The sequence below is a fragment of the Gorilla gorilla genome, chromosome 3 (assembly GCF_029281585.2).
Source record: "Gorilla gorilla gorilla isolate KB3781 chromosome 3, NHGRI_mGorGor1-v2.1_pri, whole genome shotgun sequence".
NCBI classification, from domain to species: Eukaryota; Metazoa; Chordata; class Mammalia; order Primates; family Hominidae; genus Gorilla; species Gorilla gorilla.
This window is the reverse complement of record NC_073227.2, coordinates 171,796,852-171,824,729: the sequence shown is the minus strand read 5'-3', so window position 1 is coordinate 171,824,729 and position 27,878 is coordinate 171,796,852. Positions and strand designations below refer to the sequence as shown.

The window sequence follows — 27,878 nt, the reverse complement described above, 5'->3', positions numbered from 1 at the left end:
CTTTCTTGAGTCTCAGTTTCTTATTAAGTGAAATGGGTATATTAAGATCTTATTAGTGCCAGGCATGGTGGCTCATGCCTGTAATACCAGCACTTTGGGAGGAGTAGGTGGATGGATCATCACAGGCAGGAGTTTGAGACCAGCCTGGCTAACATGGTGAAACCCTATCTCTACTAAAAATACCAAAAAAAAAAAAAAAAAATTAACCGGGTGTGGTAGTGTGTGCCTGTAGTCCCAGCCACTTGAGAGGCTGGGGCATGAGAATTGCTTGAACCTGAGAGACAGAGGTTGCAGTGAGCCAAGACCATGCCACTGAGCTCCAGCCTGGGTGACAGAATGAGACTGTCTCAAAACAACAACAAAAAGATTTAATCAGACACTGTTGGTGGGAATCTAAATTAGTACAACCACTATGTAGAATTGTTTTTAGTTCCTCAAAAAACTGAAAATACAGCTACCATATGATCCAGCAATCTGACTGCTGGGTATATATCCAAAAGAAAGGAAATCAGCATATCAAAGAGATATTTGCGCTTCCGTGTTTGTTGCAGCACTGTTCACAATAGGCAAAATTTGGAAGCAACAGTTGAACTCAGAGATAGTAGAGAAGGATGGTTACCAGAGGCTGGGAAAGGTAGTGGGAGGATGGAGGAGAGGTGGGGATGGTTAATGGTATAAATAAAATAATAGTATTTGATAGCACAAGAGTGTGACTATAGTCAATAATAATTCAATTGTACATTTTTACAACAATGAAAAAAGTATAATTAGATTGTTTGTAACACAAAGGCTAAATGCTTGTGGGGATGGATACCCCATTTTACAGGATGTGATTATTATGCATTGCATGCCTGTATCAAAACATCTCATGTACCCCATAAATATATACTCCTATGTACCCAGAAAGATTAAAAAGAAAAAAACAAAAAGTATTGAGATAGAAGATGCTAGGAAGTTTTTAACTAGTAAAAGGTGTTAAACAAAATTAAACGTATCGTATCCTTTGTTATAAATTTAATGTTTAAATTAATATTTGTATATCTCGTGTTAAAAATTACATTTTTACGATCCACATATAATTCTAACACTACTTTCTCGAAACAATTTTAAAAAAGGATCTTATTAGGCAGTGCATGTAAAACTATGCAGTACTGTTTACAGAGCAAAGTAGGTTGTAAATTAAAGTTACTGAATTCTGAATCAGTGTTTTTTTTTTTTTTTTGAGATGGAGTCTCTCGGTGTCACCCAGGCTGGAGTGCAATGGCGCAATCTTGGCTCCCTGCAACCTCCGCAGTGATCTTCCCGCCTCAGCCTCCCCAGTAGCTGGGATTACAGGCACCCACCATCATGCCTGGTGACTTTTTTTATTTTTGTAAAGACAAGGTTTCACCATGTTGGCCAGGCTGGTCTTGAACTCTCTACCTCAGATGATTTGCTCACCTTTGCCTCCCAAAGTGCTGGGATTAGAGGCGTCACCCACCACACCTGGCCGAATCTGAGCATTTTTTAACAGCACACAAAATCCTCTTCATTTATTCAGTATTTCCAGTGTAATTGCCCAATAGGTTCTTCTTGCCTGCTGCCAAGGTAGAGCCAATTTATGAATACTGGGGAATTGCAATAGGGAAAAACTTTAATACACATACAGCTGGCTAAATGGAAGACTGTGGAGTTTTATTAGTACTCAGATCAGCCTCCCTAAAAATTTGGAGACTAGGGTTTTTTAAACATATTTTTTTTGGTCAGAGTGCTGCTGATAGTTTGGGGATAAAATCATTGGATAGTGGAAAATGGTCCTCTTTTGCTGAGTCCACTTCTGGGTGAGGGCTACAGGACCCTTGAGTCATGAATCTTGAGTCTGGCTGAAGTGATCTGGTCATCAGAAATACAAAAGTCTAGGCCAGGAGCAGTGGCTCATGCCTGTAATCCCAGCACTTTGGGAGGCTGAGCTGGGTGGATCATCTGAGGTCAGGAGTTCGAGACCAGCCTGGACAACATGGCAAAACCCCGTCTCTACTAAAAATGCAAAAATTAGCTGGGCGTGGTGGTGGGTGCCTGTAGTCCCAGCTGCTCGGGAGGCTGAGGCAGGAGAATAGCTTGAACCCAGGAGGCGGAACTTGCGGTGAGCTGAGATCATGCCATTGCACTCCAGCCCAGGCGACTCCATCTCAAAAAAAAAAAAAAAAGAAATGCAAAATGCAAAAGTCTGAAAAGACATCTCAAAAGGTGGCCAACCTTAGGGTCTACAACAGTGATGTTATTTACTGGAGTAATTAGGGAAGTTGCAAATCTTGTGACCTCTGGAACAATGGCTGATAACTATGCCTACATCTTAACAGAATTCAGGCACTTCTCATCCTCCTAACCTGGTGGAGCTAGAAGAGGTCTCATAGATTAGCCATTTCTGACCTTCATTTCCATGTAGACAAGGCTAATGGATAACATTCACTTTTTCAATAGGCTCCCAAAGATGATTCCGTGGTTTTTATGTGCTAGCTATTAATGACTGCCCTTTCTGGGATACTAAACAAAATGTACCAAAATACAAGTAACACTGATGTCGTGTTACTTGTATTACTACTCTAATTGTTTTTAAGTGCCCCTTTTGTCAACTTTAGTGCTTTTTATTTATACTATGTTACTTTCAATGTACCTCCTGTTTTACCGTAGTTGAGAAATACTTTTATAGTAGTTAATCTAGTTCTGTGATAATCCACCTTTTTTTTCTGGTCAAGTACATTATTATCATTAACAGTTGTTCATTATGATGATTCCTGAGTCCTAGTAGAATTTGAAACCTCCTTTGCAAAATTATAACTAAGGAAATTATGACACTGAAATATATCAGACCTAACCAACTCCATCTTGCTTTTAACCTCCAAGCTGTCCTTGTTCATTCCTAGGCGTAGGCCAAACTAGCCTTGACAAGGAATTTCATTTATAGTTTAAATAGTAGCCCTTCCCAAAAGCTAGACTGTTCTTGTAAAATGAATGAAAGGCCACCAGCCACCAAGTTAGGATGAGAGGGGCTGGAATTCTAAATATTACCAGACATTTTTCCAGAGGTCATAAGATTGCAACTTCTCCAAATACTCTCGAAAATAACATCACTACTGTGAACCTATGATTGGCCTTTAAGATGTCTTTTCAGGTTTTTGCATTTCTGACAACCAGATGGCCCCACCTGGACTTGCCAACCAGTTCTGTCCCCACGCCCCTGCCCCGAACTAACTCAGCATAAGAGGACAACTTTGACTCCCTATGATTTCATCCCTAATCCAAACAATCAGCACTCCTGACTAACTGGCCTCATCCCCACCAAATTATCCTGAAAAACAAACCCCCAGGTTTTGGGGAGACTGATTTGAGTGATAATAAAACTCTTATCTCACGCACAGCAGGTTCTGCATGAACGATTTTTTCTCTATTGCAATTTCCCTGTCTTGATAAATCGGCTCTGTCTAGGCCGCGGGCAAGGTGAGCCCATTGGGTGGTTACAAATTGGGGAGAAATAAAAGGAAATATCATTTTCAAAAGCCCTCTGTAAAGAATCAGATTCTGGCTAAGAGTGTAGATCTTAAATGTTCTCACTGATATGACTCCGATGAGTGGAGGAACACCAGGGTTCTTGATCCTTATGCCAGTTTAGATAAAATGACACTGACACACGTGGAGTGGTTTTAAGGAGCAGAGAGTTTAATAGGCAAGATAGAAAGGGGAAAGAAAGAAGGAAGAAGCTCCCCTGTACAGAGACAGAGGGAGCGGGGCTCCAAAGCTAAGAGAGGGAACCCCAAATGCAGTGGATACCAGTCAGGTATATGTAGAGGCTGGAGGAGGTGGTGTCTGATTTGCGTAGGGCTCAGGGGATTGGTTTGACCAGGCATGTCATTCACGTAGGGCAAAAAGGCTGGGCCTTTAATATGCAAATACAGGGCACCATGATGTTCTACACACATGGGGATATGTGGGGGCAGCTGTGTTGCCAGGAACATGTGGGGCAAGGGCAAAAAGGCAGCGATAATCACCAAGTTTGGGTGGACCCAGTTTCAAATGGACTAAATTTGCATATCAAAGGTTGCCATCAGGCTCAAAGAGCCAGGACTTTTACAAGAAACGTTTCTGAAGCAGCTTAAAAATGAAAACTTCCCGAGGACCCCTTTTCCTCTCTATCTGCCTAAAATAATTTCTTAATAACTCCTACAGCATCACCACAAAGTGATAAGTATATGAGGCCATAGATATGTTAATTAGCTTGATTTAATTATTTTACAATGTATGCACGTATCAAATCACCTTGGATATATAAATATATACAATTTCTTTTTCTCAGTTATACCTTAATAAAACTTGGGCAGAGAGTGGGAATAAAAGAATTAGATTCTGGTCCAATTTATTCCTGAATTAGTGAAATGCCCTTTTTCCTTTCTCCTGATTTTATCTCTGAGTACATACTAACAAATTTACTTTCCTAGTAGAGTGTCTTTATATTTTCTTTCCAGGAGAAGCTGTAGTTGTTTACTGTTTTGTCAAATTCAAACTTCTCTGCCTTATTTTCAAGGCCTCTTAATAGCTGTTTTATTTTCATTTATACTTATTTCCATGCTGACTTATAAATAGTATCCATATATGAGACATATGTGTTAAGCATATCACACTATCTTCTAGGTAGTTAACCAGAAACCCCAAACTGTGTAACCCTAAATCTGTTCCCCACATTCTCTTGACACTTTCTCTTCCACAGTGGACTTTTATAGATAGTGAGTGTGAAACTGTTTACCAAGGTCCTGAATACTGAATACAACACAGTGCATTCTTTTTGGTAGTAATTATGTATTTCTGTAAATTCTTCATTTAGAAGCTCAGATTATAATTAGGCATTTAATTGAAACATCAGTACTGCCTTGTTTGCTGGCTGGCTTGTCAGTTTATTCTTGTTGCAGTGTATCAGATACTACAAAATTGAAGTTAAATTTAATTTTGGTTTCTTTTTATTTCTTTTTCTGAGAAAAGCTTACCTATTTCTTTACTTGAGAGCACTTAGAAAGTTGCTTGATCTTTCAGACTTGTCTTGTATTTCTATCCATTGGAACGGTACACTATTATCCTATAATTGTTTGTGAAGTGCTACTAATTCGTGAGAACAGGATTCTATTTGCTAGTATTGTAAGTTAAAAAGGGAAAAGGAAGTTGGTTAGGGGCAGTGAGAAAGTAAAATAATGAGGGAGAACTTTTAAGAAGCTTTCTGTTGCTTAACCAGTCTCCTTAGCAAATCTGGACTGCTGCCTTAAGTATTCTGGCATTAGGCAGTTAGATTGCTCGGTGTGATATCAGCTTGTCACAAGAAGCTCAGCTGCCCACCTTTCAGTTTATTGTAGCCTGATAGGCTTTATACTTAACAAATTAAGCTGAATTTCTGACATTGAAAACAAAACCAGTCACAATGCAGTCATTATTAGAACCAACACTTGGAGCATAAGGTGACTTGATTTGCTTAATTTTTTTTTTCCAGTTCTCGCCACATGGCACTAAATTTAAAAAAAAAAAATGTTTTTGTTTCCTTTGCATATTTTGAATTTGCACTTGCTGGTAAGGTTCACTTTTCGTCTGCTTGCTGTTTCTGTTCTCATTTGGTTTCTTCAGCGTGATTGACTGAGACATGGCTCCCCAACAAATAGCCATGACAAATCCCTGGAACCTGTGAATGTTAGTTTATTTGGAAAAATGTCTTTGCAGATCTTATTAAGATAAAGATTTTGAGATGAAAAGATAATTTTGGATTATGTGGGTACACCCTAAATGTTATCGTATGTATCATTATTAGAGATCGTTAGTGGGAGGCTACAGACAGAGAAATGGAGGACAAGGCAATGTGAAAATGGAGCAGAGAGACCCTGTTTTCTTTGGCCACAAGCCAAGGAATGCTGACAGCCACCAGAAGCTGGAAGAAGCAAGGAACAGAGTCTCCCCTGGAGTCTCCAGAAGGAGAATGGCTCTACTGATACTTTTATTTTGGCTCAGTAAAACTGATTTCAGACTTCTGGCCTTTAGAATTATGAGAAAACAAATTTATAGTACTTTAAGCCACCAAGTTTGTGGCAATTTGTTATAGCAGCTACAAGAAACTAATATATCCAGTAATGCTTCGAAAGTCTCTGAGTATTCTTAATGAAGTGTTTCTCCCTGTTTCACTAACAGTGTTAAGTTATGATTTATTTAACAAGCAAGACCAGGTGCAGTGGCTCACGCCTGAAATCCCAGCACTTTGGGAGGCTGAGGTGGGAGAACTGCTTGAGTCCAGGAGTTTGAGACCAGCCTGGGCAACATGGTAAAACCCTGTTTCTACAAAATATGCAAAAATTAGCTGGGCACGATGGTGTGCACCTGCAGTCCTAGCTACTGGGATGCTGAGATGGGAGGATTGCTTGAACCCAGGGAGGTCAAGGCTGCAGTGAATTGTGATAGCGCCACTGCATTTCAGTGAGTGACAGAACAAGACCCTGTTCTCAAAAAAATTAAAAAAATAAAAACAAGTATTCAAATGTTTGTTGTATGGAAAATTGAATTAGGCACTGTTGAGGACTTAAGGAGGGTAGAGGTCCCTACTTTTAAAGTAGGAGGGTTGAGGAGACAGATTTGTGATGATTTTTGACTCAGAAAAAAAGGTGCAAAATAAATTAATATTGTATTGATTTCTAATGGAGGTGAAATTAATAGGAATAAAATACCACTAGAGAGATTCACTGTTGATTGTTTATCAGTCCTGTTTTATTTCTGGGGCAAAACCAAGTTATCAAGTATTTCATCATTTATTATTTCAGTTATGTTGTAGATCAAACAATGGTTTAAAACAGACGTCCCGAACTCCTGGGCCACAGTACCAGTCTGTGGACTGTTAGGAACCAGGCCGTGCAGGAGGTGAGCGGCGGGTGAGCCAGCCAAGCTTCATCTGTATTTATAGCCGCTCCCTATCACTGGCATTACTGCCTGAGCTCCGCCTCCTGTCAGATCAGCAGCGGCATTAGAATCTCATAAGAGCATGAACCCTGTTGTGAACTGTGGGTGCAGCTGATCTAAGTTGTGTGCTCCTTATGAGAATCTAATGCCTGATAATCTGTCACTGTCTCCCATCACCCCCAGATGGGACTGTCTAGTTGCAGGAAAACAAGCCGAGTGCTCCCACTGATTCTACATTATGGTTCATTATATAATTATTTTGCTACATAGTACAATGTAGTAATAATAAAAATAAAATGCACGGCCGGGCGTGGTGGCTCATGCCTGTAATCCCAGCACTCTGGGAGGCCGAGGCAGGCGGATCATGAGGTCAGGAGATCGAGACCATCCTGGCTAACATGGCGAAACCCTGTCTCTACTAAAAATACAAAAAATTAGCCAGGCGTGGTGGTGGGCGCCTGTAGTCCCAGCTACTCAAGAGGCTGAGGCAGGAGAATGGTGTGAACCCGGGAGGCGAAGCTTGCAGTGAGCCGAGATGGTGCCACTGCACTCCAGCCTGGGCGACAGAGCGAGACTCCGTCTCAAAATAAAAAAACAAACAAACAAATAAATAAATAAATAAAATGCACGATAAATGTAATGTGCTTGAATCATCCTGAAACCATTCCCCACCCCCTCACCCCCTTGTCTGTGGAAAAATTGTCTTCCATGAGACTGGTCCCTGGTGCCAAAAAGGTTGGGGACTGCTGGCTTGTATCATGATGTTTATGCATAACATGTATTAGGACTTTGTATTATACTTGGTATGCATATATATATATATATATACACACACACACATATATATATATACACGTATATATATGTATATATATATAGTTGGTATCAGCTATTGTCTCATTGAGAACATTGATAAATATTTGATAAGAGTTACTGAGTCATTCTGGATTGAAAGGTCTTATTTCTGTACACCAGGAAAGTCATTAAGCGTACTATGACTGGCTTTAGGTTGTGACTCTTGACAACCATAAGAAGTTACTGTAACATAAAGTATATATGTCTTTGCTAATATATGTTTAAATTCAGAGACCAAAGCTTTATAGGTAGATGTATTATGAGGTTTGGAAAATTTAAATTCTGTAGATATCACCATTTCCTAGCATAAACATAAGATACCTTATTTGCTCCTACTGAATGCTAAAATGAATGCTGTGTTATTTTACAGTTATTTATGTTTTATTTGGAGTTAAACTTTGAGCACTGAAATTAAAATCTCATTTTCATATTAACCATAAAAACTTATTCCATGAATACATAGTGCCAGGTTACAGTGGTTGTTGTTCAGAGTAGAAGGCCCCAAATGGTTAAACAGCAGGAAAGTTTTCTGCTTTTACTTAAAAACTGCTGTTTTCTATATGGCTTATTTACCACATGTTTAATTCTTAATGTTGTGTGCTGTGGGATTGAGCATGCAGAAGTCAGCAGAAAGAGTTCTGGTTTTTACATCTAGAGCTTTTACTTGCTGTACAATAATAAAGGCACTATTTTATTGGGTTACTTGTAATTAACTTCACCACTAGGCATTCATATAAATCATTTGTAATCTGTTTTCTTTAGATTTTTATTCTTTTAAACTGGTGTAACATACTTGTTTTCTGTTGTCTTTTTACAAATGGATTGAGGTTGTAATTACTTTTTGGAATTACGCTGTCAGAAACCAACATATATGTGGATTCAAGAAATGATTGAGGCAAGCTAATGAATTTTATATAACGGTTTATAAAGATTTGTTACTGAAATAAATATTCAGTAGTAGGATTGTTTTGTTGCAAAACTTAATAAATAATGATTTTCTCTCAAGTTAAAAAGTGTCTAGACATTCAAAAAGTTAAAATGGAAGCAATCATTAATTAGAAAATATACTTTTTATGTTTTTCAAAATTCTGACAGTAAATATATGAGATTTCTTTGAACTCCTCCTTATCAACTTAAGTATGTTAAAAAAAGTAAACATTAAACCTTCATGTGTATTCCTGTTTTGCATAATATTATCTAATAAATGCCACTTTATTGACTAATACTTTATATCATTTTATGCTTAAAATTTTTTATGATGATTAGTTTAAAATAAAATAAAAATTAAAATAGAGGCAGACTTTTGAATAAAAAGGAAACATTTAAAAAGAAACACATATGTATGTCTGGCTGGGTTTAAGTTGGCTATATATTATCCTAAGCTAAATATTAGAAAACAAACATTTGTCTCTAAAAATAACTTTGTTTAGAAAATGTTTATAGTGGTCTGTAGAGAGAATTTAGAAGTATGAGATAATTTAATTCTAAATTAAAAGTATTTAAATCTTGAGTTGATAATCCTTATAAAATAAATATGTATGTATTGAGGTGGGAGATAGGAGGTAGGAAGAAACCTGTTTGCACCCATGTCCTGAAGTAGTGCTTCTAAAAATAATTCAGTTGGTAAATACTTTTTATTATAGTTGAGAACATTAGATGGTTTAAAAATCTTTTAAAAATAATTAGCTGTTTTATATAGTTTTAATGGAAGTCTTTCATGTTTCCCCTCCAGCAGTCTCTAATGAACACTCCTTGTAATTTCAGTGCAAGCTTTGAGATTCCCTAAAGACTTGACTTCAGACCTCAAAGGGCAGCAATTGCCATATGTCTGAAGAACTAGAGTTGCCAAACAGACTGACCGTGTACTAATAGGACACATTTATATGGCTCCTAAATGTGGAGCCCTGATATAGACTTAATGATGATCATCTGTTGAGAGCTTGTAGCTGGAAAGAGAGCAACTTTTTTGTCACCTTTATGGAAATCAAGCTTTCTGTATTGATTAGTGAAAGATCTTGAGTAAATTGATGCCAGTTTGGAAGTCACTGGAAGGATCATTATTGTCTGGAGATATGTTTTACCTGAAAAACTGTTAATACAGATTTTTAGAGGTACTTGCAAATATATTAATATTTCATGTGCCTAAACATAAAAGCAAGAGGATTTTTTGATTATTTATAAATAATTAAAAATGTGTTGGCCGGGCGCGGTGGCTCACGCCTGTAATCCCAGCACTTTGGGAGGCCGAGGCGGGTGGATCACGAGGTCAGGAGATCAAGACCATCCTGGCTAACACGGTGAAACCCCGTTTCTACTAAAAACACAAAAAATTAGCTGGGCGTGGTGGCGGGCGCCTGTAATCCCAGCTACTGGGAGGCTGAGGCAGGAGAATGGCGTGAACCCAGGAGGCGGAGCTTGCAGTGAGCCGAGATCGCGCCACTGCACTCCAGCCTGGGCGACAGAGCGAGACTCCGTCTCAAAAAAAAAAAAAAAAAAAAAAAAAAAGTGTAACTACATAATTGATTTGCATGGTTATCTTAATTTTTTGGAGTTTAAGATATTTATATATTTTGTGAATGCCGTGAATAGTTACTTTCTCTTTATTCAATTCTTTACTAACTGACCTGTAATATTTATACAAGCTACAGGTACATATTAGATGAATATGTTCACAAAAATAAGGGAAACCAAAACTTTCCGAAGGGCAGTATTCTATTTTACTGTTTCAGAGAATGATTAAAGAAACAATAGAATAAAATCTTTCCTTTATTGTTACACTATATTCTTTTGTGGTATGTGATTATTTAAGTTTGTGTTAGATATGATGTTGAGAGAGTGCTGACACAAAGTGCAAACATTGTTGAAAAGTTAATGATAGTTTACTTTGAGCACTTAAGATTACTGTATCTTGAGCATGAACAGTTTTGCCTAGTTTTTTTTTTTTTTTTTTTTTTTTTTTTTGAAACAGAGTCTCACTCTGTCTCCAGGCTGGAATGCAGTGGTGTGATCTTGGCTCACTGTAACCTCTGCCTCCTGGGTTCAAGCGATTCTCCTGCCTCAGCCTCCCGAGTAGCTGGGACTACAGGCATGCACCATGCCTAGCTAATTTTGGTATTTTAGTAGAGACGGGGTTTCACCATGTTGGCCAGGATGGTCTCAATCTCTTGACCTCGTGATCCTCCCACCTTGGCCTCCCAGAGTGCGGGGATTACAGGTGTGAGCCACTGGACCTGGCCAGTTTTGCCTAGTTTTGACCTTTAGTCTTGTGTGTAATGTGTTTCTCAGTTTTGTGTTAATACATTCCCTTCCTCATTTGAGCTATCCTCCCTGGCTTTCTCCCTGAACTCCTAGGAGTGTTTCTGTCAACTATTTAGGTAATTGGAGGTACATCCATCCAATTTGCTTCGTTTTACAAGGGCATAGATAACTACATCTTAACAAATCGATATGGATATTTCATCGAAGAACCTAAACCTTTAAATTTTTATATTTTTATAATAAGGAAAATGAAACAGTTTGACATGAGTTCAGGTTAAACATTTTTTTTTCTTTATTCTTTAATATAAATTATGTTTGGTTTCTGAGAGCAAAACTTATAAAAAAGGGTAGTATTACTACCAGTAGAAATGGAAATAAACTCAAATTTCATTTGGTAGGTTACAATATTGAATTTAGATCCGGTGCAGTGGCTCATACCAATATTCCCAACACTTTGGGAGGCCAAGGCAGGAGGATTGCTTGAGGTCAGGAATTTGAGGCTACAGTGAGCTATAATCATCATGCCCCTGCACTTTGCCTGGGCGAGAGAGTGAGACCCTGTCTTTTTCAAACAACAACAACAACAACAACAACAACAACAACAACAACAACAACAACAACAAAAACCCTCAAAAAACTGACTTTAAAAAAAGTACAGATTCTTAATAGTTAGCTTATAATACTTTTGTATTTTCATAGTTTTTTTCATATTTGTAAAACTTGAATGCATATTCTATTTTTTAGAGATTTTCAAGAATAATCTTGGATAAATACCTGTTGTCCAGTTACAAAAATATGTGTGTATTACAATTTTTGTTTTTTATTCATCTACTATTCTATATATTTAGGGCATATGATTTATTTTTATTTTTATTTTTTTGACACGGAGTCTCACTTTGTCATCCAGGACGGAGTGCAGTGGCGCGATCTTGGCTCACTGCAACCTGTGCCTCCTGGGTTCAAACAATACTGCCTCAGCCTCCTGAGTAGCTGGGATTATGGGTGCCCGCCACCATGCCCGGCTAATTTTTGTATTTTCAGTAGAGAGGGGGTTTCACCATGTTGCCAGGCTGGTCTTGAATTCCTGGCCTCAGGTGATCCACTGGCCTTGGCCTCCTAAAGTGCTGAGATTACATGCGTGAGCCACTGTGTCCAGCTGGGCATATGATTTTTAATTTAAAATTTATTTTTCATCAAATAAAGCACCCAAATAATAGTATAATACTGAAACAGATAAACAATAATTCTCTGCCTCTTTTCCCCCTCTTCCCCGTGATTGATTCTTAACTCTTGGAAGCAGCCACATCTTTCAAATGTTTTTAGTTGTTGACAGTGATATGCTTGAATTACTATTTCTTTTTTTGTTTGTTTTTTGAGACACAGTCTGGCTCTGTCACCTAGGCTGGAATGCAGTGGCATGATCTTGGCTCCCTACAATCTCTGCCTCCTGGGTTCAAGGGATTCTCCTGCCTCAGCCTCCCTAGTGGCTAGGATTATAGGCATGCACCACTGCACCCAGCCATGAATTACTGTTTCTTGATTTTTAAACTTTGAACATTAATCTTTTGTGAAAGACGACCACTGAGTACTTAAACTCCTCTCCTTTTGACTTTCACTCTCCTGCTTCTTTCTAATATACTTTCATAATAACATTTGCTAAAACCATACTTAGTATTTATGTTATTATCATGTATTTATGCTAGAGCTAAAAAATGTACTATGAATTACATATTTTTCTTTCTTTTTTTTCTCCCCTCTTTTCTCCTCTTCTGCCCTCCTCTCTCTTCTCTGCTCCTTCTTCTCTTTTCCCTTCTCCTCTCTTCCCTTACTCGTCCTTCCTCTCCCCTCTCTTGCTTGCTGGTCTTTTTTTTTTTTTTCATTCTTTCTTGTAGAACTAATGATTTTGTCCTTTTTCCTTTACGTATATTTCTGTGCACTCACCACAAATTGATCTTTAAATTTTTCTCTGGAATCATAAAACGCATTGGAAAAAGTGGTTAAACCCACTGGATATTATTGGTTCAATTGTTTTGCTTGGAAATGTAGCACCTAGAGTCCCCTTTTTCCTATTCCAATCTAGTCTGGTTGTCCTTTAGATCTATAGGAAGCTTTTATGTTAGAGGCTTCTTTTATCATCAGCCTAGAATTTCCCTCTTTCCTCTCTTATGCTGCAATCACTGTTTGTGTGTGTGTGTGTGTGTGTGTGTGTGTGTGTGTGTTGCATTACAGACTTCCTTTTAGAAATGTATGTTGATTGAACATTTGTGGATCACTAATTCATATGTACTGGTCACTGTTGTAGCACTGGGGATGTAGTAAGGCTTTGTCTCTAAATAAATAAAATAATTTGGGGAGATTGGAACTTTGGAGTAGATTTATAATGTAAGACCTACTTACTCACACTGCAGGGTGTTGAAGATACACTTTCATGTACTGTGAGAAATAAATTTGTAAAGGGAGGCTCAGCTTTCTTGAAGAGCTCTACGACTACCCTTCTTTGTAGATCAGACCTTATGGTAGGAACTACAGCTGGTCAATTAGAAAACCTGAACGCAATGGGAGTAATTGGATCCTGAGCTGGCGGGAGCCAAGTGGTGGCATTCAGTCACCAAAGGCAAGTTGAATGTGGTCACCATAATGGACAGCAGAGTCAAAGCAGCAAGCAGAACTGTAATACTGATTTGACTGGAGCAGATCTATGACATTGGTGAACTGATCATGGTGTATGTAGGGGAGAAGTAGATAGTATGCCTATTAATTTTTTTATTTTACCTGTGTACGCAGAGAAGTTCTAGATCAAGTGAACAAATACGTAACTTTAATCATAAAAGCAGTGAGTCATGGCCCCTCAATCAATTTCCCAAGTTGAGCCAATTTACAGGACCAGAACTTTGTGAAGCTTCGGGAAGCTGGGTCCCCTTGAGGAAGGACTCATTTTCTCATGACCAGTACAAGGTTAGAAGTAACCAGGTCCACACATATATGTGTCTTTTCACAATGTCAGGCTTTTATTGATGCATTTTAATCACAAAAGCCACAAGCTACATGGATTTCTCAATGAGGCAATTATCCTTATACTTCCCGTTCACTCAGTAGTCAGAGCTTTGGGCACACAGGCTGAAGCCATTCTACAAGTCAGTCGGTATTGCAAACCATACATAATAGTATATTTAATCAATGTATAAATATTATAAGTTAAACATTCCACAACAAAGTAACATTTAACATCAAGAGGGAAAAGAGATAGGAGAAAGGGTTAATAAACCAGTCCTTGGGGAGCGAAGAAGACAAAAGGAGTCCTGGTCTCGGCTGGGTGGTCAGTCAGTCTTACAAGGACAAGTCTTTGAGGTGGTAGATCCTTTGTCGGCAGATGTCAAATTCTTATCACAAGTGACTGCAAGATGTTGAAGACCTAATCTTTCATAGTCACAGAGTCCTCTGGTCAGAACTGATAGTGGAAGAATGTGTCTGTTGTGTCCTCATCTGGTTGGATGCAATTTTTAGATTTAGATTTTTTTTTTAATTAAACAAAACATCCTTGTTGGCAAAATGCTCCATGAAATATAAAATGGAGTCTTTTTCTAAGATAGAAAGATGTCTATGTTATGTCAAGGGTGCTCTATACACTGGTGTGCCACCAAAATTTATACTGTTAATCTTTTCCTCACTCTTCCCCAAAGGGACCTATGACCTTTTACCAGGGTTACTGTTCACTGGGGAAAAGGAAATAATCAGATTATTGGACTTTGGCTCTGAAGTGACAATGATTCCAAGAGACCTAAAATATCAGGGAAGCTTATGGGGGCCAGATGATCAATAGAGTTTTAGGTGAGCACTATCTCACAATAGGCCTAGTGAGTCTTCGAATTCATCTTGTCATTATTTCCCAAGTTCTGGAATGCATAGTTGGAATAGACATACTCAGAAATTGGCAGTGTCTCCACATTGGTTTCCTGACCTATTGAGTGAGGGTTATTATGATGGGAAAGGCCCCAGGTGGAAGCCACTGAACTGCCTCTACCTAAGAAAATTGTGAGCCAAAAGTAATACTGTATTTCTGGAAGGATTTTCCTCCATCAAGGATTTGACACAGGTGTGGTAATTTCCAGCATATATTCATCTCACTTGCCTATTTGGCCTATGCAGAAGACACATGAATCTTTGAGAATGACAGTGGATTATTATAAGCATAACCAGGTGGTAACTCCAAGTACTGCTGCTGTACCAGATGTGGTTTCAATGCTTGAGCAAATTGACATATTCCCTGGCACCTAATAGACTTGACAATTGCCTTTTTTTCTCCATACTTGTCAATAAGGACCACTAGAAGCAGTTTTCTCTCAGCTAGCAAGGCTAGCAGTGTCCCTTAACTGCTCTATGTCAGTATCTGGCTTTCTAGCTGTATGTCATAATTTAGTTTGCATGGATCTTTATCACTTTTCACTTCCACAGAAAAGTCACAGTCATCCATTACATTGATGACATTATGCTGGTTCCACTTAGTGAGCAAGAAGTTGTAACTACCAGACTTTTTGGTAAGGCATTTGCAAGTCAGAAGTTGGAAGGTAAATCCACCTCAGTGAAATTTCTAGGGTTCCAGTGTTGTGGGACATGTCGAGATACCCCTTCTTAGGTGAAGAATAAGTTGTATCTGGCCCCTCCTACAACCAAAAAGGTACATGCTAGTGACCGTTTATGGCTTTTAGATGAGATTGGGCATTTTCAGGGTGGTATGGCTGTAGACTTTATGGATTTTAGAGGCAACGTATTCCTCATTTGGATATGTTACTCTTTCCCATTTTCCGAGTTACCTGAAAAGCTGATAGTTCTGAGTAGAACTCAGAACAAGAGAAGGCTCTGTAACAGGTTCAGGCTGCTGTGCAAGCCATAGGCTCCAGGAGATCTAATGGTGCTTCAAGTGTCAGTGGCAGATGGAGATGCTATTTGGAGCCTTTGACGGGCCCCTTTAGGTAAATTGCAGTGCAAACCCATAGGATTTTGGAGCAAGGCCCTGACATCCTTCCCAGACAAATATTCTCCTTTTGAGAAACAACTCTTGGCCTGTCACTAGGTTTAAGTAGAGACTGAACAGTTAACCCTGGGCCACCAAATTAACAAGTGACTGAGCTGCTTATTATGAACTGAATGTTATCTGTCCTACTAAGCCATCAAGTTGTACATGCACAGAAGCACTCTGTCATCAAATCGAAGTGATGTACATGTGATCAGGGCCAAGCAATGCTTGAAAACACAAGTAAGTTGCATGAAGTGGCCCAAATATCCTGTGGTCCTCAGTTCTGCTACACTGCCTTCTCTTTGCCAGCCCGTACCTATGGTCTCTTGGTGAGTCCTGTGATCAGTTGCCAGAGGAGAAGACTTGGGCCTGGTGTATAGATTGTTCTGACAATATGCAGGCACCACCTGAAAGTGAACAGTTGCAGCACTACAGCCCTTTTTTGGGACATCCCTGATGGACTGTAGTGAAGAATAATCTCAGTGGACAGAACTTTGAGGAGTGTACCTGATTGTTTACTTTTTTTGGAAGGATAAATGTGATTATTAATTCATGGGCTGTGGCTATTGGTTTGTCTGGATGGTTAGAGACTTGGAAGGGACATGAGTAGAATATTGTTGACAAAAAAAGTTTAGGGGAAGAGGTATGTGTATAGATGTCTATGAATGGGAGAAAAAATCTGAATACTGTGTATTTGTGTCCTATGTGCATGCTCACTGAAGGGTGACTTCAACAGAGGATGATTTTAATACTAAAGTGGCTGGGAACACCTGTTCTGTGGATACTAGTCAGCCTCTTTCCCCAGCTGCCCATCAGTGCCCAGTGAGCTCATGAACAAGGTGGCCATGGTGGCAGGGATGGAGATTATCCAAGGACTCAGCAACCTGAACTTCCACTCAGCAAGCCAACCTGGCTGTGGCCACTGCTGAGTGTCAAATCTGCTGGCAGTGGAGACCAACAGTAAGTCCCTGATAAGGCACTGTTCCCTAGGATGATCAACCTGTTACCTGGTAGCAAGTTGATTACATTTGACCCCTTCCATCATAGAAGGGGCAGCATTTTGTTCTTATTAGAATAGACACTCACTCTGGATACAAATTTGTCTTCCCTGCATGCCGTACTTCTGCCCAGACTACCATCTGTGGATTCACAGAATGCTTTATCAACCTTCATTGTATTGCTTAGCATTGCTTCTGATTAAGAAATCTATTTCACAGCAAATGAATGCTCATGGAATTCACTGGCCTTGCTGTGTTCCCCACCATCCTCAAGCAGCTGGCTTGATAGAACTGAATGTAGGTGGCAATACCTTGTATGGCTGGGACAAGGTTTTCCAGAAGGATATATGTGTACTGAATCAGCATCCAGTATATGGTGCTGTTTCTCCCCACAGGTAGGATTCATTGGTCCAGGAATCAACAGGTGGAAATGGGAGTGTTACCACTTGTTATTACCTCTAGTGACCCAATAGCAAAAGTTTTGCTTCCTGTTCCTGTGATCTTACAGTCTGCTGGCCTAGAGGTCTTACTTCCAAAGGGAGAAATGCTTCCACCAGGAGGCACAACAATGATTCCATTGAACTGGAAGTTAAGATTGCTTCCCAGCCACTTTGGGCTCCTCCTGCCTCTGAATCCTCAGGCAAAAATGGAGTTATCATGCTAAGAGTAGTGATTGATCCTGACTACTGTGGGGAAATTGAACTATACCACAATAAAAGTAAGGAAGAGTATGTCTAGAATACAAGAGATTCCTCAGTGCATATCTTAGTATTACCATACTGTGTGATTAAGTTGAGGAGCACTGGTAATGCAATCCAGGTGGGACTACTAAAGCAGCCCAGACCCTTCAGGAATGAAGCTTTGGGTCACCCTATTAGGTACAGTACCAGGACCAGCTGAGGTGCTTGCTGAAGACAAAAGGAATACAGAATAGGCAGTGAAAAAAGGTAGTTGTAGATACCAACTGTGATCACATGACCATTTACAAAACAAGAAATGTAATTGTTACATTTCTTTCTTATTTTGTGTGTGTATATGTGTTTGTGTGTGTGTATATATATATGTGTGTGTATATATATATAAAATCTTTGTTTTCTTTCCTCTTTTAATCCCTCACCATGCAACTTATGATGTATTGAGTTTATAATATCAACACCATAGTATTTAAGTATTGTTAACTGTATATCATATTGTTAACTGTACATCACATTGTTAACTGTACATCCTAGTATGTAAATATGTAAATTATGGGATATTAGGAAAGTATACATATCACCTAAGGTGGGGAATGGGTTTATATTAGCGTTCTCCAGAGAAATGGAACCAATAGGATATATATAGATACAGACAAATAAATTTATTATGAGGGATTGGCTCATGCAATTATGGAGGCTGAGAGGTCCCATGATCTGCTGTCTAAAACTTAAAGGCCCGGGAAAACCAATGGTGTAAGTCCCAGTCTGAGTCTGAAGTCCTGAGACCCTGGAGTGCTAATGTGAGGGCAAGTGAAGAGGATGTCTTTCCCAACAGAAACAGATGAACTCCCACTTCCTCTGCCTTTTCGTTTTATTCGGGCCCTCAACAAATCGGGTGATTGATGCTGACTGACACCGGTGAAGTTAGATCTTCTTTACCACTTCAAATGCTGATCTGTTGTGGAACAACCTCACAGACACAACCAGAAATCATGTTTTATCAGCTCCCTGGGCATTTGTTAGTCCTGTCAAGTTGACACATAAAATTGACTGTCACAGGTTTAGAATGGTTTTGGTTGTATACAGAATAGTTGTATCATGTTAGGTGGAATTATGACCTTGTTATTAATCTTCATTTGGTGATGAAATGTGGTTTGAGGAGATGTATATGAGTGCCAAGCTGACAAGGGGTGGACTTGTGATGGTTAATTTGTGTGTCATTTGGGTCACAGGCTGTTTAGATATTTGGTCAAATGTTATTCTAGCTGTATCTGTGAGAGTCTTTTCTGGATGAAATTTAAGTTTAAATTGGTAGACTGAGTAAAAAAGATTGCCCTCCCTGTTAGTGTTGGGCATTATCCAATCAGCTGAATGCCTGAATAAAACCAAAAGGCTGACTCTTCCCCAGTAGAGAGAATTTCTTCTGCCTAACTGCCTTCCAATTATGACTTTAGTTTTTTCTCACTTTTGGATTCAAATTTGTCTCTTCCTGGGTCTAGAGGCTGCTGGCCTTCAGACTGTGCCATTGGTCTTGCTGACTCATCCTGTAGATATTGGCACTTGTTAGCCAATGTAATTGTGTGAGTCAGTTCCTTATAATCTCTTCTCTCTTTCTCTCTCTGTCTCTGTGTCTCTCTGTCTGTGTCTCTCTCTGTCTCTCTCTCTTCCCATTCGTTCTGTTTCTCTGAAGAATCCTGATTAATACCGGGGCATAGAAATAGCAGTTGATAGGCCGGGCATGGTGGCTCACTCCTGTAATCCCAGCACTTTGGGAGGCCGAGGCGGGTGGATTACTTGAGGTCAGGAGTTCAAGACCAGCCTGGCCAACATGGTGAAAACCCATCTCTACTAAAAATAATAATAATAAAAAAATTAGCTGAATGTGGGTGGTGCGCACCTGTAGTCCTAGCTACTTGGAAAGCTGACGCAGGAGAGTTGCTTGAACCCAGAGGCGGAGGTTGCAGTGAGCCGAGATTGCACCACTGCACTCCAGCCTGGGTGACAGAGTGAGACTGTGTCTCAAAAAAAAAAAAAAAAAAAAAAAAAAGGAGACAGCACTTGATAAAATCTCTATCTTGATATTTTAGATGAAATGTAAAAAAATTTTCCTATGATACTTAATTATACTTTTCTTTAATCTTCTTTTCCTCACCCTCTTAACAATATTGTCTGTTTTCTATGAGTCGTTTTTCTCCTCTGCCTGTTTGCTTTGGTGTCTGTCATCACAGAAGAGGGTTTCCTCAAATGTCTGGTTAACTTTGGCAATTTGCTCATTCCTAAGCATAACACAGAGAAAATCTATATGTCTGGGTATGAGTTGTCCACTGGTGATGCATGAGTTCCCTTTGTTATTTGTAGAGGATTACCTTTTATCCTAGCTTCTCAATTTTCTCAGAAAAGTTTTCAAATATCACTCAGAATGTCATAGTCCAGTATGTATACTTTCAATTTATCTTGCCTTTTTCATTATAGCTTTTTAATAATTTCCTTAATTATAACTTTTCTGGAAAATAAACTTCCAATGTTTACCATGGTAGGATGGCTACACAGCATAGGGAGAAGATGTGGGATTCTAACTTTCTTTTTATGCCAACTTGCATCTCTTTCCCTCAGCCACCTTCGTATGTACTCAGTGCCTTCAATTCCTAGCTTTTCTGGAGTTTTTGTGACAAGCATTGATTTCCTTCCTCATGTTGATTCCTCTACTTTGTTGTGTAGAGTTTTGTTTTCTTTGGTCTTCTAAGTGCATTTATTACTACTAACTCATGTGTTTCCAGGTTGTAAAATAAATTTCTTGATGTATCTCATGTACTGTTGCCCCCTCTTTATTCTCAGATTTACTATGTTTAACCTGAAGTCACTCATTATCTACCTCTCTTGAAAAAAAAAACTTTTTTTTTTTTTTTTTTTTTCTGAGACAGAGTCTCATTCTGTCGCCCAGGCTGGAGTGCAGTGGCGTGATCTTGGCTCACTGCAACCTCTGCCTCCCAGGTTTAAGTGATTCTTCTGCCTCAGCCTCTTGAGTAGCTGTGATTACAGGTGTGTACCACCACGCCCGGCTAATTTTTGTATTTTTAAAGTAGAGATGGGGTTTCACCATGTTGGCCAGGTTGGTCTTGATCTCCTGACCTCCTGGTCTGCCCACCTCGGCCTCCCAAAGTGCTGGAATTACACGTGTGAGCCACCGCGCCTGGCCAAAAAAAATTTTTTTTTTTGCGACGTCTCGCTCTGTTGCCCAGGCTGGAGTGCAGTGGTGCAATCTTGGCTCACTGCAAGCTCTGCCTCCCGGGTTCACGCCATTCTCCTGCCTCAGCCTCCTGAGAAGCTGGGACTACAGGCACCCGCCACCACGCCCAGCTAATTTTTTTATTTTTAGTAGAGATGGGATTTCACCGTGTTGGCCAGGATGGTCTCGATCTCCTGACCTCGTGATCTGCCTGCCTCGGCCCCCCAGAGTTCTGGGATTACAGAAAAAAATTTTTTTAATACTAAAAGTTATGTTAAAGATCTGCCCACCAGAATCAAATGCTACTATATTTAATGTTAGTCAGTATTCATGGCTTGACAAAATAAAATGATAGCAGAGTAGATTATATGTAATCTTTTTAATCTGTGGCCTGATTTTTTCTGCTTTAGAACATGCTAATATTTGGGAATTACTTTTAAAATTGAGATAAATTTATTCAGTGTATTCGTCACTAAAATATGTTCTAGGAGATTATTTATAGAAAACTGTCAAGTTCATGTCTAAAGAAATTAGAATTTTATTACAATAATTTGAATGCATAGTGTGTTAATTGGTATCTTTTTCTTTATATTCATTTGTTGAGGATAGGCAGGAATAGATAATGTTAGGTTAATGAAGTCTTTTGTCCCCCTAACTAACTTTTACCACCAAGAATACAGTCTTGAAATTTGGTGGAGATCTATGTAGTAGATTTCACTAATATGTATTATCTTCACTGTTTTTGTTGTGTGACTTAAAAGCATCAGTAAGCTAAGAGTATATTTTAGTAAAAATTGACTAGTCAACAATTATGGCCTTAGGAAGTGATAGTCAATTAAATACAGCTTAGGAACAGGTATGAAATTATTGACTCTCTTGTTTTGTTTTGAGTTCTTCCTCTCCAAAGTGCTGAAATGTGTTTTGAAATTACTTAGTTGCATTAGTGGTTGGATTTGAGGCTTTTAACATGTTTTTCATCAGTACCTCTGGGAAAAGGATAACCAAGACCTTTAAATGTACTATGCATTTTGCATCACTGTATAATTGTAAATACTATGATAAAATATTGAAATGATCATGAAAGACGATGACCATTAAGCTTTTCTTTTAAGACTCACTAAGGGTTATATTGAGCTGTGGTTTATGAAATTGTTTAGACTAACACCTTCCTTGATAATTGTTTCTGAACTGGAGAAAAATGGTTTAGGATAGCATAGTTCATGAATATTCTTTTTAGTTTTGGCAACTTCTGTGAATTACTGTAGAGAATGTTTTAGTATGGAGAAAACTTGTTGGCTTTGACTAACACCTGGATTATAAACAAATTGAAAAAATATTCTCATGGGCTTCAGATTCTTTTTATATAGGCTATTCTTTTTAGTATGCATTTGTATATCTGGCATTTGGTATTTTATTAAATGGTAATAATTAGTAATTAGGACTGTATTATAGAGAAATGAAAACATAATGATATTCCTGAGATTTGTGATAATTTTTAACAATAACCAAAAGTATAAGGTTTGTATTTTCATTTTATTCCTAATTTTAGCCAATTTGAAAAAATTAATGAGAACATTTTATTTCAGGTTATTATGTAATAATTACTGAAGGTTAACAAATATGGGTTTATAGATGATCCTTGAGAAAACCAGAAGCATAATGTATTACTAGTAATAAATTTGAGTTTCTGAGCCTCCATAAAACACTGAACTTCTTCAATTATATATGTACCTTCGTGTCTAATTTGTTTTTAATTGAAAAATATTTTCTGTGACATACCAAGATGTGTTTAGATTACAAATTTTTAGTGTGGTTAAGTTTTGATAGTTATACTAACTTTAACTGGTTTTCAGTCTAACCCCAATAATGCTACTTAAAATCTTTGTGAAATCTAAATGGCACAATTTCTGATTTGACAATGTAAGTAAAAGTTTCTGTATATAATGAAAATAAAATCTAAATGATGTTTACCCTTTACCTGCCTACTTAATATATGGGTCTTTCTGCTGTTATCTATTTCATCCATGTGGAGTTTTGCATTTTGTCTGAATTACGTAATAAAAATCCTTTCCCATTGCAGTTTTGGATCAGAACAAATGGCTTTGAGAAAAACAGTACTAGTAAATACTTTTTTATTACTAATTTTAAAAGACATTACTTTTTAGAGCAGTTTTACATTCACAGCAAAATTGAGCAAAAGGTAGAGATTTCCCACATTTCCCTTTCCCCTACACACTCATAGCCTTCTCTCTTGTCAGCATTCTTCACGAGACTGGCGTGTGTGTTATAATCCATGAACCTCCTTTGACATATCATTATCACCCAAAGTCCATAGTTTACATTAGGGTTCACTCTGGTGTTGTGCATTCTGTGAGTTTAGACAAATGTGTAGTGGTGTGTCTTCATCATTATAGTTTCATACAGAGTAGTTTTACTGACCTAAAAATCCTTTGTGCTCCCCTCCATTCCCACTAACCCCTATAAACACGGATCTTTTTACATTTCTCCATAGTTTTGCCTTTTCCAAAATGTCATATAGTAGAAATCATACAGTATGTAAACTTTCATATTAGTTTCTTTCTCTTAGTAATATACTTTTACATTTTCTCCATGTCCTTCCATGGCTTGATAGCTCTTTTTTTTTTTTTTTTTTTTTAGCACTGAATAATATTCCATTGTCTGGTTGTACCACAGTTTATCCATTTGCCTTCTGAAGGACATTTTGTTTGCTTCTAAGTTTTGGCATTTATGAATAAAGCTGCTATAAATCTCCATGTGCAAATTTCTAAGTGGTCATAAGTTTTCAACTCCCTTGGTTAAACACTAAAAAGTGAAATTGCTGGATCTTGTGGTAAGAGTAGGTTTAGTTTTGTTAGGAACCATCAAACTGTCTTCCAGTGAGACTGTATCATTTTGCATTTCCACTAGCAATGACTGAGATTTCATTTATTCTTGTACCACATCCTTGCATTAGGTGATGTCAGTGTACTGGATTTTGGCCATTCTTAAAGGTGTCTAATGGTATCTAGTCTTAATTTGCCTTTCCCCAATGACATGTGGACAATCTTTCATATGCTTATTTGCCATTTGTATATCTTCTTTGGTGAGGTGTCAAAGTCTTTGGCCCATTGTTTAATGTGATTGTTTGTTTTTGTTGACTTTTAAGGGTTATTTGTATATTTTGCACAATTCTTTATCAGATGTCTTTTACAAATGATTTTATCCCAGTGTGTGACTTGTCATTACTGATACATAGGAAAATGGTTGACTTTTGTATATTAACCTTGTATCCTGTAACCTTGCTATTTATTGCTTATTCCAGGATTTTTTGTAGATTATTTAAGATTTTCTATATAGATGATTATGTCATCAACAAAGACAGTTTTATTTCTTCTTTTTCAATTTTTATCCTTTTCTTGTCTTACTGCATTAGCCAGGACTTCCAGAATGATGTTGAAAGATAGTGGTGAGAAGGGACATTCTTGATGTTTTCCTGACAGTGGATACTTTTAAAAGTAAAATGACTAATCTAAAGATTTATATATAAAATTTTAGTTCCTCTGTAATTACTGACTTCTTTTTTTCTAGCAAGAAAGGTAATTTTCTTCATTTTCTTCTTTAAGTTTCTATTTTGAAGTTTTCTGTAAGTTAAATGATCTAAGTGAAAACTCACTCAACTTGAGGTCTCACTTTCCTTCCTATTCTTGTATTATGTCAAATTTCTAGTTGGGTTTCCAAGAATGTTATGTTAGGTATAAGAGTTGAGGAATGAACATATGCTTGTGTTGTTTGGCTGTGGCATCTCTTGAAGTATCATACTTCTTGCTGATCACTTGCTGCCTATCCACAAAGGTCATGGTTATGTTCTCTTCATCTTCTTAAATCCTAAGCTGCTTCTGCCTCCTTTCATGAAAATTTTTTGAATCTTCCTAGCTGAGGTCCATCTGTCTTTAAATTTGTTCCTGTTCTACTGTTCTTGTGCATTACTAGATTTAGGGTAAGTCTTTGAGTCTTATCTCTCTGTGCTGTGCTTGGGAAGTTAGGTGTGGGACCCTCTGTACCAAAATAAAAAAAAAATTTGAGGTTTCTGCTTTTTGTCATCATTCTCCTACCTTTTCGTGGCACATGCCCTTCTCTCAAGAATATAGTCTTGTGGAATTTGATTGCTTCCTTTTGGACTACTTGTCTTCATTTTATTTTGATGGAAAGAAAATGGTTTTAAATTAGATTCATATTTCTGTTTTATATTGGTTTGTTTTACCTCACTGGAAAAAATTTAGTATCCCTGTTTTACAGTTTTGGTAAAATATGAATTCAGTATGAATTTTAGAGAGTATATATTGTACAATTACAAGTCATGAATTTCTAAATGTTAGTAAATTTTAGAATAATAAAAATTATACCTAGAATACACTTTTAGAAGATAATATCTAAGACCTGCAGATGTAGCATGATATGCCTAAGGATATATTCTGTTAGTATCAGAATGAGAACATGGATTTTATGAATTTGTTTCTTGCTCATTCCTTGAGAATACATTACTTTTTCTTCTCTGCTAGTTCTAGCCAGTGACTACCCTCCAACATTTTACTGATTTTCTATTTAATTTTTATTCTACTGTATGTGTTCTGTTAGCATAGTTATACTAACACTATTCATAAAATATAATCCTTTGACAAAATCATGTCATTTGATTGTTTTAGTCTTAAGAACCACATTGGGTTTTTCAAAAACACAAAAGAAGGTAAGTATGAAAGTGGACATGGAAAAGAGAAAGTAGAAGAGAAAGGATGAGAATGAAAAAGGAAAGAATTTGGAGTGGAACGGAATAGCTATTAGGGTGAAATTGCATGGAATTTGAAAGTCTTAGAGTTATTACACTCAGAAAATATGAATATGGTTTATAGTGAGCAGTGGTAAGTAGCCAGACACGGCCTTTTGATTTTGGTTTTATGAAAGAACAAAAAAAGATCAGTTGAGGGATATTATGTAGTTAGAATACCATGAGCTCCTTAAATATTAAGAAATACGAAGATTATGTGTGTATTTCCAGTTCTTTAAAAGCAAATCTTTGTGTGTGTGTTTATATAGGCACACACACACACACGCACATACACACAAGTGGCATTCACGAGCATTTTTCAAATCTAGGTATATTTCAGTTCATGTAGGCCTTTCCTTATTGTATTAATGCTTATTATATATATTTTTTGTTGTAAGGATTAAAATATTCATTTGTACATACTCTATTGATTGATTTCATTCCTAGGCTTTTTAATGGATTGCTTTTTAGTGGATAAAGTTTAATGGGTCAATTTCAAATGGATCAAGAATATAGTTAGTAGATTTATACCAGATATTACTAATTCATAGGGCAGTGAATTATAGTTTCTAACTCAAAACTGGTTTAGCTCAATTCACTGATTTTTCTAATTTCATTTTCAATTGCTAGTCATCAATTTTTTGGTGAACTATGCTGTTTTTATTAGGGTTATTGAACTATTTAATTCTTTCTTCTCTTCATTTTGGGTAATACGTCTTAAAAAAAAATCGAAAAACAAAGCCAAAACCAAAATGTCTGTTTGTCGTTGGTTTTCTTTGTTACGTTCTTTCCCAGCTCCCAACTATTTCAGATAAATTAGTATATCGTGTTATATAATGAAAAGGGCAAGATAAATATAGATAGGCTCATTTAATTTACACAGAATCAAATTGTTGCTAACTTGTTTAGTGTCAGTATACTTTTCAGTATTACCTGTTCATATGGTTTAACATAACTTTTAAGAGTTAGGCATGAAATTGATACGGGTGATATTTTTCATTAGTATTGTTTTAAAAGAAAGAACCTACTGAGTGACATTTCTTCAGCTATTTTTGCTTTTTTTTTTATAGGAGTGGCAAAATTCTATTCAGAAGAATGCAGGCCTTGCTTTTATCGAACTTGTCAATGAAGGAAGGTAATTTATTTTATTTTAATTCATTTTGTATTTTTCTTTAAAATCTTGGGTTTTTCCTATAGGCATTGATATTTTTGGGTTCTCTATTTACTGTTTGTTCAGTCAGTAATGTAATGGAGCTCTGATGTATCAATTATTATGTATATGTTAATATTTAACCATTTTATAATTTTCTTTAGATGCATGCTTACTGATACATTTCTGATTTTTATTTTTCAAAAAGTGTGGCTGAGTTTGGGAAAAGTAAACTGTTAATTCTATTTGCAGGTATAAGGAAAAGCCATACTTATTTGGACTTCCTATCAAGTTATTTTATGTATGTAGAGCCAATAATTAGAATTAGATGTCTATATTATCTTTCTTATGTCACAGGCTGACCATAATGGGAGGGGGGACAAGTTTTGCAATGTGATGTGGTGAGAAAGGTGATAGAGGAAATAAGGAGGTATATTTTCTACTTAAAGAACAGAAACAGAAGAATTCAAGGAAAGAAAATTCAGTGGTGGGTAAGAGAAGGGAAGAAAGTACAGAGATGAAAAGAGAGATAAAAGGGAGAAAACAAATGTAAAAGAGTGAAATCATTAAAAGGTAAAAAGAAATTGAGGAAATGATTCGTGGACCACTTTTTGTCTGATTTGTAGTAGCTGATTTTGCATTAATGGAACTGAAGACCCAGAGTATAGATTAAAAGATGTGACTGACTCCCCTTTGAGATAGTATTCTGAACAAACTTACTGTTTCAGCAATGTTCGATTAGTGTTTTAGGTAATGTTGTTGGAAGATTGACCCTATCAGTCCTTTGGTAACTATTTGAACTTGCATCTAGGAATCAAGGCTTGCTCTCTATCTCTCATAAATGTTATGGAAAAGGGCGAAAAGAGTATTCGTAACTTTATTTGATTTTAAATACTACTAAAATCC

At 37.4% G+C, this 27,878-nt stretch overlaps 1 protein-coding gene across 4 annotated transcripts in view; it reads left to right on the top strand.

Annotated features, from left to right (window-relative positions):
- LRBA (LPS responsive beige-like anchor protein) overlaps positions 1-27,878 on the top strand; it is a 766,360-nt gene that overhangs the window by 223,101 nt on the left and 515,381 nt on the right. For all 4 annotated transcript variants that reach the window (XM_031010185.3, XM_055385519.2, XM_055385518.2 and 1 more), the window contains exon 35: positions 26,893-26,957. In XM_031010185.3, the coding sequence (XP_030866045.3) occupies positions 26,893-26,957 (65 nt within the window). The remainder of the gene's footprint in view (positions 1-26,892; positions 26,958-27,878) is intronic.